Raw genomic sequence first — 14,787 nt, 5'->3', positions numbered from 1 at the left:
CGGGCCTTATCTCATGTTCTGCACACACGCACCACCAGCTGCTCGTGCCTGCCAGGCCTGCCGTCGGCCTGCTGTGCCCTCTCACTGCTTTGAGAAACTGCTACGTGTCCCAGACCTGTCCCGCCTTGACTGCTTCCAGCATCCAGAGCCAGAGGCCTCCTTTCTCTAACCACTCACTGCCCTCCACCACAAACAGGCCCTGGCCTACCTTCTTGTGGCTGCATCTCACCTTGCTCCAGGGGGCATAACCCAGTCTTCTGCCTCTGAATGGGCCATGCCCCTCACCTGGGGATCCCCTCATTTCCCAGTCTTCAAGGCCTCCTTGTCACCCCCTGAGCCTCTCCAGAGTGGTCGTCCATCCGATCCTCCCATTCCAGCCTCAAACCCCAGATGGTTACCTTTCAATGCCTATTTTTCTTTCCTTCTTTTTGAGATGGAGTCTTGCTCTGTCCTCAGGCTGGAGTGCACTGGTGCAATCTCGGCTCACTGCAACCTCTCCCTCCTGGGTTCAAGTGATTCTCGTGCCTCACTGTCCCGAGTAGCTGGGATTACAGGTGCGCACCACCATGCCCAGCTAATTTTTGTATTTTTAGTAGAGACAGGGTTTCACCATGTTGGCCAGGCTGGTCTTGAACTCCTGACCTCAAATGATCCGCCTGCCTTGGCCTTCCAAAGTGCTGGGATTACAGGCATGAGCTACTGCGCCGGGCCCCAGGCCTGTTTTCTTTGTCTGTAAAATGGGGATAAACAGAGTCACCTTGAGGGCTACTGTGAGCATTGAGCAAGATGGGACTGTTGAACCCGTTCCCCTAGGAAGTGATGGCCAAGACTGCAGCTCCTGCTGGCTCTGAGCTTTCCCTCCCCTGCCCTACCCCTTCAGCCAGGCCACGCGCTGCTCTGAGCACCTGGGTTGAGGTGCAGTTTGTGATGGGGGTGCAGAGGGAAGACAGCCTGGAATAGGGCAGCTGAGAGCCCTTGGGGTCTGCACCTCACCCTGCAGCCACCTCTACCTCTTGGCCTGTCTCTGACCCCAGCCTGGGCCTGGCCCCAGAGCTGACTTCACCTCTGGGGGTGGCAGGAAGCAGCAGCTGGTGACCAGAAGCTGGTGCTGCTACGAGGCGGTAAATCTAATAAGATTATTCGGATCTGTTCTCGTGGAGGCTGGGCACACAGGGACCTGCCCTGTCCCTTCTGGATTGTGACTCCTGGCTTCTCCTTTCCCCAGCCCCAGTTCCCCATCCTCCTCCTCCTCCATAAAGACACCTGCTGCTGGTCCCCTCTGTGTCCCACTCCCGCCAGCCCTCCCTTCCCCCAACCCAGGTCCCATTCAACTGCTTATTCATCTCCATAGTTTCTGTCCCCCAAGACCAGGGATGGGAAGGAGGAAGGGTTTGCACTACGCAGCTCCGAGATTCCAGGGCTCGAAGGATCTAGCTCCCAAGAGCCTAGGCTCAGGAACTCCTTACACTTCTCCTGATATGCCGAGCTCTGGAATCCTAGGGCGCAGGACCCCAGGATCTTGGCCCCAGAGGATTGAAAGATGCTGGAATTCCAGCCCTCGGAGGTCCTGGGATCCTAGATTCGTTTGCATTTCAGGTTCTGAGCTGTAAGGATGCAGGATCTGTGAATTCTGGAATCCTTCTAGCTCCTTCCTGCCCATCTTCTCTCCCAGCTCCTCCTCCACACCCTAGCTCATCTCTGGCTCACTCCCTGTCCCCCGTCTCCCCCGGGGCTCCCACAGACATGATGCAACCAGGCCCGAGCCAAGCAGGCTCAGCGGTGGGAAGCAGGAGGGAGATGTAATTACAGACGCTCCTGCCTGGATCCTACAGGAGACTCAGACTAGGCACCCGGGGGACCCTAATCCAATGTGAATAATGGAGCAGACTTGTGCACATTCCCCCTGTGGAGGGGAGGCCCAGCAAGCCACCTCCAGCCAGACCCAGGGTCCAGCCTCCACCAGCCCCGAGCTGGGGAGCCTGAGTATTAGACAAGATAAGAGGAGATGAGGGAGAGGAGAGGGAGTGATCCTCAGGCCCTTGGACCAACCAGATAAAATAATTGGCCAAACCCACAGCTTCCCTGGCCTGCATTCTCCCCATTTTCTTTTTTTTTTTTTGAGACGGAGTCTTGCTGTGTCACCCAGGCTGGAGTGCAGTGGCACAGTCTCGGCTCACTGCAAGCTCCGCCTCCCAGGTTCATGCCATTCTCCTGCCTCAGCCTCCTGAGTAGCTGGAACTACAGGCGCCCACCACCACGTCTGGCTAATTTTTTTTTGTATTTTTAGTAGAGTCAGTGTTTCACTGTGTTAGCCAGGATGGTCTTGATCTCCTGACCTCGTGATCCGCCCACCTCGGCCTCCCAAAGTGCTGGGATTACAGGCATGAGCCACCGCGCCCAGCCCTCCCCATTTTCAATGGAGACACAGAACTTTTTATTTTTCTTTTCTTTTTTTCTTTTTGAAATGGAGTCTTGCTCTGTTGCCCAGGCTGGAGTGCAGTGGTGTGATCTTGGCTCACTGCAACCTCCACCTCCCAGGTTCAAGCAATTCTCCTGCCTCAGCCACCCGAGTAGCTGGGATTACAGGTTCGTGCCACCATTCCCAGCTAATTTTTGTCTTCTTAGTAGAGATGGGGTTTCACCATGTTGGCCAGGCTAGTCTTGAACTCCTGACCTCAAGTGATTTGCCCACCTCGGCCTCTCAAAGTGCTGGGATTACAGGCGTGAGCCACTGCACCCGGCCATTTTATTTCTCATTCCTCTGTAAGAAGCCCCCGACACAGGCTTCAGGTTAAATGGCAACTGGTCCTCAGCTTCCTTGACCAGGAGACAATAAGGCATGGTGGGGATTTTGGTGAGCTGGAAAACCCAGGCCCTGTCTTACAGCCTGTGAGTCACCAGACCTTACAATTTCAGAGAAGACTGCAATTCCAGAGAAATATGGACTTTGATGTCAAATATCTGTGTTTTTCAATTTGGCAGCCAAGTCAAGAACATCTTTAAACATCATGTAAAGCCATAAAAATTTAACTGTGGCCGGGCAGGTGTCTCATGTTTGTAATCCCAGCACTGTGGGAGGCCAAGGCGAGCGGATCACTTGAGGTCAGGAGTTCAAGACCAGCCTGGCCAACATGGTGAAACCCCACCTCTACTAAAAATACAAAAATTAGCTGGGCATGGTGGTGTGTGCCTGTAATCTCAGCTACTTGGGAGGCTGAGGCAGGAGAATTGCTTGAACCTGGGAGGCGGAGGTTGCAGTGAACCGAGATTGTGCCACTGCACTCCAGCCTGGGTGACAGAGCGAGACTCTCTCTCTCTGTCTCTCTATCTCCTCTCTCTCTACATATATATATATCTGCAAGCTACATATGTCCTGCAGGCCAGTAGTATGTGAATTGGAAAACAGAGGGCAAGAACCAGGGCTGTCACAGTCACCCCTGTGTCTCCAGGACAATGACAAAATAAAGGAAGGATGAAGGAATGTACTCATTATTTTATTTCCTCTCCCTCTAGCCATGTTTCTCTCTTCTCTGAGTCCCCAAGTTTTATTACCACCATGTTCCAGCTCAGATGTCACCTCCTCCAGGAAGCACTCTTACCTCCAAGCTGAGTCAGGAGTTCCCTTTGCACTCCCTGACCCAGCACTGCCCACTCTGGGTTTTTACCATCTGGGGACAGGTCTTTCTCTCCCACTGGACTCTGAGCCCCAAGAGGGCAGGGCAGAGCCAGGGCTGTCTTGGTCACAGCCATGTCCCTAGCATTGCCCAACGCTGGTCAGAAAGTAGGTATCAGGGAGTGTCTGGAAGAGTTAATGAGTGAATGAATGAATGAATGAATGAACGAGTGAGCAGAGAAAAAGTGTAGGACTTTAGGACAGAAGCGGGCCTGCGGTACAGGGAAACCAGGTGTGAAAAAAGGAGTCGTTCAGGGGGTGAGAAGTGTGGGATGGGGACTGGGGACCCTAAGAATGTCCAACCCAGTGGGGAGGAGAGAGGCTAGTGGAGGGGTTCAGGGAGTACTGGAGTACCCCCGTCAGCGCTCTGTTACCTCCTAGCTTTGTGACTCTGAATGAAGGACTTCCTTTGGCTCAGTTTCCTCATGGGTATCATACAAGTAGTCAGCTGCCTTCTGGGGCTGTCGGGACCATTAAGTTCAGGATCGATCGTGGAGGAGACAGCACTGAATACTCATCTCCTCTGAGGCTTTGGTGGAGTCATACTCATTCCACGTCCACCCCTACCCCCAACACACACACTCAGAAGGAATGAGAACGGACACAGCTTCCCCCACGGTGGCCCCAAGCTTCCCCCACGGTGGCCCCAAACTGCGTACCTCAGTTTCCCTGAAAGCACAGGCACTACCACAATTACCAAGTTTATTGGATCCATACTTTGGCAGGGGAGGGTAAGCTGTCTGGAGGGTTCAGAGCAGAACACAAAAGAGGCGCTTGTCGCGGAAGGGGTTCTCCGCGGCGGGTACTGGCGTCACCAGCGGGTCATCTTTGGCATGCGTTTCGCAGAAAGCCAGGAGTTCCGCTGCTGCCTGCGACACCTTCGAGCACCCGGGTGGAGATGTCACCGCCCTGCTCGGCTCCTCAGAGCCGCCCACTTAGGCCCCGCCTCTTGCCCAGTCCCCTCCTCCCACTCTGCCCCGTCTCATACAGGCCCCGCCCCCTGTCCTACCCCTCCCCTCGTCCTGGCCCCTCCCCTGTCCTGCCCCCTCCTCGTCTTGGCCCCTCCTCCTGTCCTGCCCCGCCCCTCGTCCTGGCCCCTCCTCCTGCCCTGCCCCGCCCCTTGCCCAGCCCTCTTCCCAGGTGCATCCTTGCACTATGGCTCCCGGCCGACACAGCCCGGGACAGACCGCAGGCCCAGAATCCCCGCCCTGCTCCCTACCCTGACCCAGCACCTTCATGCGGTCGATGTTCACTTCCAGCTTCAGCTGTTCCACCGTCTTGCGGGCCTCGGCAATCTTGGCCATGTTGTTGGACATGGTTGCGGCGGGGAAGGGGTTAAAAGACGCGCGGAAGTTGAGGCTGTGGGAGTAGGTTAGGATACGTTTGGGTCCCGAGGCGGGGGTGAGGAGACGGACCCAGTAACAGGTGCGAGGGTGGAAGGGCGCGCGAATGCGGTGGCCAGGGGCTGGTGGAGGGAGGGACAGATGAGGGGGACAGGAACAAGAGGAGCGATGCAGGGGTGCACGGATGGAGGTACCTAAGGCAGGTGGGGAGAGAACAGGGAGGGGCGAGGGAGGGAAGGAGGGGCGCACAGATGGGAGGCTGAGACAGAAGGACAGGGCCACAGGTGCTGGATCAGAATCCAGGTGTCCTCACCCCCCGGGGGCAGAGCGAGAGCCAGGAGGGGGGCCCCTCCCCAGGCCAATTAGCAGTGGCTCCAGGGAGAACTGGGAATTAAGATCGCGGCGGGAGGGGCACAGAGGGGGACTCATTAGGGCCTTGGCAGCAGCTGCCCCCTCCGCCCCCCTCAGGGAGCCCCCCCACTCCAGCCCTGGCCACCTCAAAGGCTCCTCTGCTCATTAGCAGCCAGGGGAGAGGGTTGGGGGAGCCCAACCGAGGAGAGGCCTATCGGATGGACAGAGGGACAACGGGGCGCGCAGAGACAGAGACAAAGTAATGGAGGGAGAGACTGAGGCACTGGAGAAATGAAGAAACGGGGAGGGATAGAGAGAGGGAGAGACTGGGGAAGGAATGAAGTGATGGAGGAGAAAATAGAGGGACAAATGAAGGGGGGAGCAAGGAACAGGGTGATACAAGGCGACTGGCACCGAGGGGACAAAGGGACCGAGGGGACAGAGCAGGGGAGGTGGAGGAAGGGGGTGTGGGGTGGGAGAGAATGGGGACATGAAGGGAGAGGCTGTGGGGTGGGAAAGGATGGAGATGGACGGATGGGGTGGGAGAGGATGGGGTGATGGAGGGAGGAGGTGTGGGGTGGAAGAGGATGGAGAGATGGAGGGAGGCGGTGTGAGATGGGAGAGAATGGAGGAGACGGACGGATGGGGTGGGAGAGGATGGGGTGATGGAAGGAGGAGATGTGGTGTGGGGTGGGAGAGGATAGGGGTGATGGAGGGAGAGAGAAAGGAGAGAGAAGGGGAAATGGAGGAAGGGGGGATGGAGGAAAGAGCAGAGAGACACCAAGGGATAAAGGGACAGAGACGGGGAGATAGAGGGACAGAGGCAAGAAGGGAAGGAAAGAGAGGGAGATGGAGGGGTTGGGGAGAGATGGAACCAGAAAGTGGGAGAGAGGAACAAAGCGAGAGACAGGCTGATGAAGACGTACAAGAATTCATTCACTCACTCATTCACTCATTCATTCCATCATTCTCAGGCGAAGAGACGGTGGCCACGGAGCAGGCAAACGGACCAGCTGTGGGGCCGGGACCGGAGCTTCCTACCTGTTGCTGCTCTGGGCCGGGCTGGCGGCGGTGATAGAGGCTGGGAGGCAGCGTCTAGGTCCCTCCGGCCCGCCCCGCCCCCTCCCCTGGGGCGCAGGCCCTACGGACCCGCCTCCTCCCGGAGCCACCGTCCCTGCCGCCCCGCCGCCTTGGGGCTGCCTCTCTGGGCCCTCTCTCTTGTCTGTCAGTCCTATCTTTGTCCCTCTCCCTGTGTCTCTGCCGCTGCTGTCCTCTTGTGGGACTCTGTGCCTCTCTCACACTCACTAGAAAAGACAGTCTGTCTAGGTGGGTCTCGGGCCTCGCTGCATTTAATCCACAGTCACACACACCTCTCCAGTGTGTCCCACAGAGCCTCTCACTCAGCCACACTCGCCACCTCAGTGTCACCCCCCAGCCTCATGTTCACTGTCCCTCACACAGACACAAACTGTCTTGCCCTGTCACATGGCAGCACCACACAACCTCACGAATGACCTTGCTCAACACAACCTCACACAGTCGCCCCAAATGCCACACACAGCCACCACCAATGGCAGCCCCAAGGGCTACACAGTCAGATAAATTATCTCAGAGCCCCAAACGTACCAGCAGTTTGCCACAGTGTCATATATAATGTCTCCAAATGTCACACACATTTGCATGCCTTTTTTTTTTTTTTTTTTTGAGACTGAGTCTCACTCTGTTGTCCAGGCTGGAGTGCCGTGGCGTGATCTCAGCTCACTGCAACCTCCACCTCCTGGGTTCAAGCCATTTTCCTGCCTCAGCCTCCTGAGCAGCTGGGATTGCAGGAGTCTGCCACCACTCCCGGCTAATTTTTGCATTTTTTATAGAGACAGGGTCTCACAATGTTGGCCAGGCTGGTCTCGAACTCCTGACCTCAGGTCATCCACCCGCCTCGGCCACCCAAAGTACTGGGATTACAGGTGTGAGCCACTGCGCCTGGCCTTGCATGCCATTTAAACTTCTCTCTCAGTTTCACACCCTGTCCCAGTCTCACACTTTCTGTGTCTCACAGTGCCATGCAGTTACCCATGCAGCCTGTCAAGTACACACTGTTTGATAGTATTTCATAGTAACACCCGGTTGCCTGTCCAGTGACACCCATGGAAGGCCACACACATTCTCACACAGTCTCCTGGTGTCACAGGCATCTCACACATTCCCTCCATACACAGTCTGTCCCTGTCACACACACGCGCCCATCTCCTGGTGTCTTACCTAGCTACCCACGATGGCTCAGTGTCTCACAGAGTCCCACACAATCTCGCAGCGTTTCACACACTCGCTCCCGCCTCTCCATCATCTCTTGCCTTCTACACACAAGGCCTCCCTCACACTCTCGCTTCCGAGTGCCCTGCACAGCTGCACACTCGCACGCACTGTCACAACGCTGCCATCTCTCACGAGCTCAGTGTCACACATAGTCATACAGTTTTGTTTTGTTTTTTGAGACAGGGTCTCTCTCTGTCACCCAGGCTGGAGTGCAGTGGCGTGATCTTAGCTCACTGCAGCCCCAGGCTCAAGCGATCCTCTCACCTCAGCCTCCGAGTAGCTGGGACCACAGAGGTGCATAACCACACCTGGCGAATTTCTTTTATTTTTTTTTTTTCGGTAGAGACGGTGTGTGGAGGGGTCTCCCTATGTGGCTCAGGCTGGTCTCAAAGTCCTGGCCTCAAGGGATCCTCCCACCTCGGCCCCCCAAAGTGCTGGGATTGCAGCAATGTGCCCGGATCATGCACTTTTTCACAAGCCACACACAGTGTGGCCGACAAAGACCGTCTGACGCTCACTCCGTCTGTCCCACCTCATGAGAGGCCTTCTGTGTGCCTCTCATGATACCTGTCCACGCCACCTCTCAGTGTACGCCAGTCATCAGCCTCACTCCCTCTCACACAGAATCTGCTTGTGTGACACACACAGCACCATATGCTCACCATGTTGCACACAGCCACACACACTGCCCCCTCTCACACACCGTCACACACAATCTCTCACTCCCACATACGGTCTCTCAATGTCCCATACAGAGCCCCAAAGAGTGTCTCTCCCACACCCGATCACACACAACCTTTCATCAGCACACACAGTCACCCACAATCTCTCAGCATCACCAGTAATTTTACAGTGTCACTGTCAGCGACATGTCATCTCTGACATATGCAGTCCCACTCAGTCTCTCCTTGTCGCACATAATCTCACATCAATCAGTCACACACAGACTCCCAGCACCACACACCATCTCACCAATACACCACGGCAGTACACACTCATGGTGTCCTAGTTCTGGCGTCACACACCATCTCCCAGCAGTACACCCTCACACAGTGTCCTGGCGTCGCACACCATCTCACAGCAGTATATACAAATCTCCTGGAGTCACACACCATCACGGCAGTACACACTCGCACACTCTCCAGATGTCGAACGCCATCTCCCGGCAGTCCACACTCACACAGTTTCCTGCCATTGCACACCATCTCCCAGCAGTCCACATTCACAGTGTCCTGGCGTCGCATACCATCTCACAGCAGTACACACTCGCAGATCTCCTGGAGTCACACACCATCACGGCAGTGCACACTCACACACTCTCCAGATGTCGAACGCCATCTCCCGGCAGTCCACACTCACACAGTTTCCTGCCATTGCACACCATCTCCCGGCAGTCCACATTCACAGTGTCCTGGCATCGCACACCATCTCACAGCAGTACACACTCGCAGATCTCCTGGAGTCACACACCATCACGGCAGTGCACACTCACACACTCTCCAGATGTCGCACGCCGTCTCCCGGCAGTCCACACTCACACAGCCTCCAGGTGTCACACGCCATTTCCCGGTGTCACCGCGAACACCAGCGTCCCCCGCTCCCCAGCACTCCCCTTTCGGCGCTCACACGCAGCCCCTGCCGGCCACATGAGGGCGCGCGCAGCACGCCCAGGCGCCCACCCTGCCCCGCGAGACCACAGGAGGAGGTGGCCACAGGGAGGAGGGCCCGGCGGGAGATGAAGGGGAGACTCGGGACCAGAGGAAGCACGGCAGGGAGCCAGGGAGCGGAGGGAGAGGACAGGAAATGGACGCTGAGAAATTCACAGACAGGGGAGGGAGATGCAGGGAGAGTCAGAGAGACGCAGGGGGCTGTAGGGACACAGATTAAGAGAGGGAGCGAGCTAGGGACTCAGAGAGGCAGAGACGGGGAGGGCGCTGCAGAGAGAGAGACACGAGAGGCAGAGACCGACAGGACACAGAGAGACAGCGGGTAGGAGAGAGACACCCAAGCCGAAACGCAGAGTCAGAGACAGGGACGAAGACACAGACACACAGAGATGGAGGCAGAGGCGGCCAGAGAGACAAAGAGATGCGCAGAGGGCGCCTTCCAGTGGGGACCCAACGACGGAGGCGGGGCCTGCAGAGGCGCGACCGAAGGGGAGGGGTCCGGGGCGGGGTTTCTAAGGGGCGTGTCCCTCGGTGTACCTGGGAGTGTGTCCCGATGGATGGGGCTTGGGGTTCCTTCTGGACCTGGACAAGGCGGGAGCCCTAGGAAGAGGTGAAGGTGGGGAGGAGCGTCTTTACTGTGGTCAGCCCACCCTAACTCGGTTTTCACCGCCTGGACAGGGAAGGGAGACTGGCGGGAAGGGGATCCCGACCCGAGTCCCTGGTAGAGATTTGGGTCTCGGACCCTAGCTCCCCTCCCCCCTCCCCTTGCGGGCTCAACGGGGCCAGATAGAGGAGAGAAATCAAGCCCACATCTGGAAAGCATCAGGCGCGCCGGACGTGCCAGGGCCCCAGGCCCGGCTGCGGAAGAGGGGAGGGGAGCCAAGGCACTCCCCGCCCCGCCATCGGGGTCCGCCGGCGCCGAGGAGGGGCCTGGGCGTGTGCCGAGCCTCTGCGCCTCTCGCAGCTGGTTTCCATCAGCAGTCTGGCCTGGGTAGCCCCCGAGGAGGAAACCCAGCTCAGAGCGGGGGAAGACAGGGTGACGATCCAGTCTTCCCTCCTGCTCCTCCACCGCGGCCAGAAGCTGGGGGGTGGGGAAGACGGACAGACAGACACTGCCTGCCGCGAGCGCAGCCTCCGTTCCTCTCCCGAGCCGCAGCAGATGACCTCAGTCCCTGCCCTGTGCCCCAGCCTCATGACAACTTAGCGCTTGAAGGCATTACGGTCCCCCTTTTTTGGAGGAGGATGAAACTGAGGCCCTGGATTCGGATTCCGTTCTGAGGTTATTTATTCAAGAAATCATGAACAAATGGCAAGAGTGAATTCCAGAATCCAATACCCAACCGCCTGGGCGTTTAGAAGGTCTCTCAAACTCAACGCATCCAAAACTGAGCTGATTCCATCGACCACATTCGCTCTTACTTCAATCTTACCCATCTCAAGTGATGATAAATCTTTGAATTTTTGTTGTTGTTTTGAAACAGGGTCTTGCCTGTTGCCCAGGCTGGAGCGCAGTGGTGCAATCATAGTTCACTGCAGCCTGAACTCCTGGGCTCAAGTGATCCTCCTGCCTCAGCCTCCCCAGTAACTGGGGCTACAGGCGTGCACAACCACAAACGGCTTTTTTTTTTTTTTTTTTTTCCAGACAGAGTCTCACTCTGTCATCCATGCTGGTGTACAGTGGCGCAATCTTGTCTCACTGCAACCTCCGCCTCCCAAGCTCAAGCAATTCTCATGCCTCAGCCTCCTGAGTAGCTGGGATTACAGGCATGTGCCACCAACCCAGCTACTTTTTTGTATTTTTACTAGAGACGGGATTTCACTATGATGGCCAGGCTGGTCTCAAACTTTGGCCTCAAGTGATCTACCCGCCTTGGCCTCCCAAAGTGCTAGGATTACAGGCGTGAGCCACTGTGCCCGGCCTAACTTTTTATTTCTTTTAGAGGCAGGGTCTCACTATGTTGCTCAGGCTGGTCTTGAACTGTGAGCCACCGCACCCGGACTGGGGTCATCCTTGACTCCCCTCCTTCTCTCACACTCCATGAGTCACCCATCAAGACATCCTGTTAGCTCTATCTTCAAAGCAACTCCAGAATCCAATCCCTCTCACTTCCTCTGCTGTCCCCACTTGGGTCCAGACACCGTTCCCTCTTGCTTGGACTATTACAGTGACCTCTGCATTGACCTCCTATCTTCTCCCTGTCCCCCTCAGCCTGTTTCCCACAGAGCAGCCAAAAGGACCCTGTTTCAAACTGTCCCCATATAATAGCAAGTGGGTATGTGGAGCAATCTGAACCCTCATATGCTGGTGGGGATGTAAAATGGTGAAGTCCCTTTAGGAAATGACCTGGCAGGCCGGGTGCGGAGGCTCATGCCTGTAATCCCAGCACTTTGGGAGGCCGAGGTGGGCAGATGACTTGAAGTCAGTAGTTCAAGAGCAGCCTGGGCAACATGGTGAAACCCTGTCTCTACTAAAAATGCAAAAATTAGCCGAGCATGGCGGTGCACGCCTGTGATCCCAGCTACTTAGGAGGCTGACGCAGAAGAATCGCTTGAACCTGGCAGGTGAAGGTTGCAGTGAGCCAAGATTGCACCACTGCACTCCAGCCTGAAGGACAGAGCAAGACTGTGTCTCAAAAAAACAAAACAAAACAAAACAGAAACTTGGCAGTTCCTCAAAAGGTTAAACACAGAGTTAACATATGACCCAGCAATTCCACTCCCAGGTGTATACCCAAGAGCAATAAAAACATACAAAACCATATAGAAAAATGTTCACAGAAGCAATTTTCGTAATAGCCCAAAGTGGAAACAACACACGTTCATCAACTGATGCATGGACAAATGGAATGTGGTCTATCCAGACAATGGACTATCAATCATTTGTCAATAAAAGGAAATGAAGTACTAATACCTGCTACAACATGGATGAAAGTTGGAAATAGTATGCTGGCTGGGCGCGGTGGCTCACGCCTGTCACCCCAGCACTTTGGGAGGCTGAGGCAGGCAAGTTGCTTGAGCCCAGAAGTTCAAGACTAGCCTGGATAACATGGCAAAACCCTCTCTCTACAAAAAATATCAAAAAAGTAGCCAGGCGTGGCAGCATGTACCTGCAGTCTCAGCTTCCCAGGAGGCTGAGGTGGGAGGATCACCTGAACCCGGGAGGTAGAGGCTGCACAGAGCCGTGATTGCACCACTACTCTCCAACTTGGGCTAAGTGAAAGAAGCCAGTCACTAAAGGTCACATATTGTATGATTCCATTTATATGATATGTCCAGAACTAGCAAATCTATAGAAGGCAAAAGTAGATTACTGGATGCCAGGGGCTGGGAAGGTTGGAGGATGGCAGCTGTGGGGCAGGGTTTCTTTAGGTGGTGATGGAAATGTTTTAGAATTCATTGTGGTGATATTTGCACAACTCTGTGAATATACTAAAATACTTTTTTTTTCTTTTTTTTGAGATTGAGTATTGCTCCGTCGCCCAGGCTGAAGTGTAGTAGCGCGATCTTGGCTCACTGCAACCTCCGCCTCCCGAGTTCAAGCGAATCTCCCACCTCAGCCTCCTGAGTAGCTGAGACTACAGGTGTGCACCACCACGCCCAGCTAATTTTTTTTGTATTTTTAGTAGAGATGGGGCTTCACCACGTTGGCCAGGCTGGTCTTGAACCCCTGACCTCAAATGATCTGCCCACCTCAGCCTCCCAAAGTGCTGGGATTCCAGGCGTGAGCCACCAAGCCTGGCCACTAAAATACTGAATGTCTTTTATATTCAATATATTAAAAACCATTGAACTGTATACTTTACATGGGTAAATTTTATGGTAGGTGAATATATTTCAATACAGCTATTAACCCTCCCCCGCACCCCCCCAAAAAAAAACTTTAAAAACTAAGTCTTTTTTATGCTCAGAATTCTCCCATGGGTGCCAGGAAGTAAAAACCAAAATTCCCACCATGGCCCATGAAGCCCCCACGATGTGACAGTCCCTACCTCCCCTCCTTTTCACCTCCCCACTCCAGCTGGCCTCCTTGCTGTTTTGTCAACAGGTCTCTGTTCAAATGTTATCTTCTCAATTAGACTTTTTTTTTTTTTTTTTAATACAGAGTCTCGCTCTGTCACCCAGGCTGGAGTGCAATGGCGCGATCTCGGCTCACTGCAACCTCCGCCTCCTGAGCACAAGCAATTATCCTGCCTCAGCCTCCCAAGTAGCTGGGACAACAGGCACATGCCACCACGCCTGGCTAACTTTTGTATTTTTAGTAGAGATAGAGTTTCCCCATGTTGGCCAGGGTGGTCTCAAACTCCTGACCTCAGGTGATTTACCTGCCTTGGCCTCCCAAAGTGCTGGGATTATAGGCGTAAGCCACTATCTTCTCAATTAGACCATTCTTGATCACTCTACTTAAAATTACACGCTCCCTTGGCTGGGCACACTGGCTCATGCCTGTAATCCCAACACTTTGGGAGGCTTAGGCAGGAGGATTGCTTGAGACTAGGAGTTGGAGACCAGCCTGGGCAACATGGCGAGACCCTGTCTCTACAAAAAAATTAAAAATTAGTCATGCATGGTGGTGTGTGCCTGTAGTCCAAGATACTCGGGAGGCTGAAGCAGAAGGATCCCTGTAACCCAGGAGGTCAAGGTTGTAGTGAGCCATGGTTATGCCACTGCACTCCAGCCTGGGTGACAAAGTGAGACCGTATCTCCAAAAATAATAAATAAAATTACAAACTCCCCTGCTTCGCCACCCCACCCAATCCCCTCATATCTCTGCTCAATTTTTCCCTGTAGTCATCACCTTTAACAAACTATAGAATGTATATATTATGGTACCACCACCACCACCCCCGCCCCCAGCTTCCCTCCCTGTGACCCATTCCTGGTGTAACCTTGTTAAGATCATGGATCCAGCAAACAGACCACGTAGGGCACTAAGGCCATGAACTCTGAAAATAGTCTGCCTGAACGTGAGTCCTGGCTTGGCCACCTATAAGCTTCAGATACATTTTTGTTTGTTTGTTTTTGAGATGGAGTTTTGCTCTTGTCACCCAGGCTGCAGTCCAGTGGCACGATCTCGGCTCACTACAACCTCTGCCTCCCAGGTTCAAGGGATTCCCCTGCCTCAGCCTCCCAAGTAACTGGGATTACAGGTGCCCACCACCACACCCAGCTAATTTTTAAATTATTAGTGGAGATGGGGTTTCACCACGTTGGCCAGGCTGGTCTCGAATTCCTGACCTCGTGAGACGTGCCTTTCACCTTCCACCATGATTGTGAGCCCGACCCCCTCCGCCAGCCACATGGAACTGTGAGTCTATGAAGCCTCTTTTTCTTTATAAATTACCCAGTCTCAGGTTATGCCTTTATCAGCAGCATGAAAACAGAACTAATACAGGTGGAAAAGATGAAATGAGTCAATGTGTGTAAAGTGGTGGGAATAGAG

General features: G+C 54.7%; 1 protein-coding gene across 2 annotated transcripts; it reads right to left on the bottom strand.

Moving 5' to 3' along the window:
* Positions 1-4,361: 4,361 nt before the first annotated feature.
* On the bottom strand, positions 4,362-10,026 carry GNG8 (G protein subunit gamma 8). 2 transcript variants are annotated; one of them, XM_007997304.3, is made up of 3 exons: positions 9,885-10,026; positions 4,906-5,032; positions 4,362-4,551 (listed from the first exon to the last, which is right to left on the bottom strand). In XM_007997304.3, the coding sequence occupies exons 2-3, from the start codon at positions 4,987-4,989 to the stop codon at positions 4,423-4,425; spliced, it is 213 nt and encodes a 70-aa protein (XP_007995495.2). In that variant the 5' UTR covers positions 4,990-5,032; positions 9,885-10,026; the 3' UTR covers positions 4,362-4,422. The 2 variants fall into 2 exon arrangements, with proteins under 2 accessions (XP_007995495.2, XP_037847805.1); XM_037991877.2 differs by lacking the exon at positions 9,885-10,026 and adding an exon at positions 6,409-9,827.
* Positions 10,027-14,787: the final 4,761 nt, after the last annotated feature.

Source organism: Chlorocebus sabaeus, chromosome 6, assembly GCF_047675955.1.
Source record: "Chlorocebus sabaeus isolate Y175 chromosome 6, mChlSab1.0.hap1, whole genome shotgun sequence".
Lineage (NCBI taxonomy): Eukaryota > Metazoa > Chordata > Mammalia > Primates > Cercopithecidae > Chlorocebus > Chlorocebus sabaeus.
The sequence above is the reverse complement of the archived record's forward strand: the minus strand, read 5'-3'. Positions and strand labels throughout refer to the sequence as shown.

Excerpts from the sequence above, each read along its gene's own strand:
- GNG8 (XM_007997304.3), bottom strand. The coding sequence starts at position 4,989 with ATGTCCAACAACATGGCCAAGATTGCCGAGGCCCGCAAGACGGTGGAA. Across the intron at positions 4,552-4,905 it reads TGAACATCGACCGCATGAAG|GTGTCGCAGGCAGCAGCGGA; the intron begins GTGCTGGGTCAG and ends GGGTGCTCGAAG.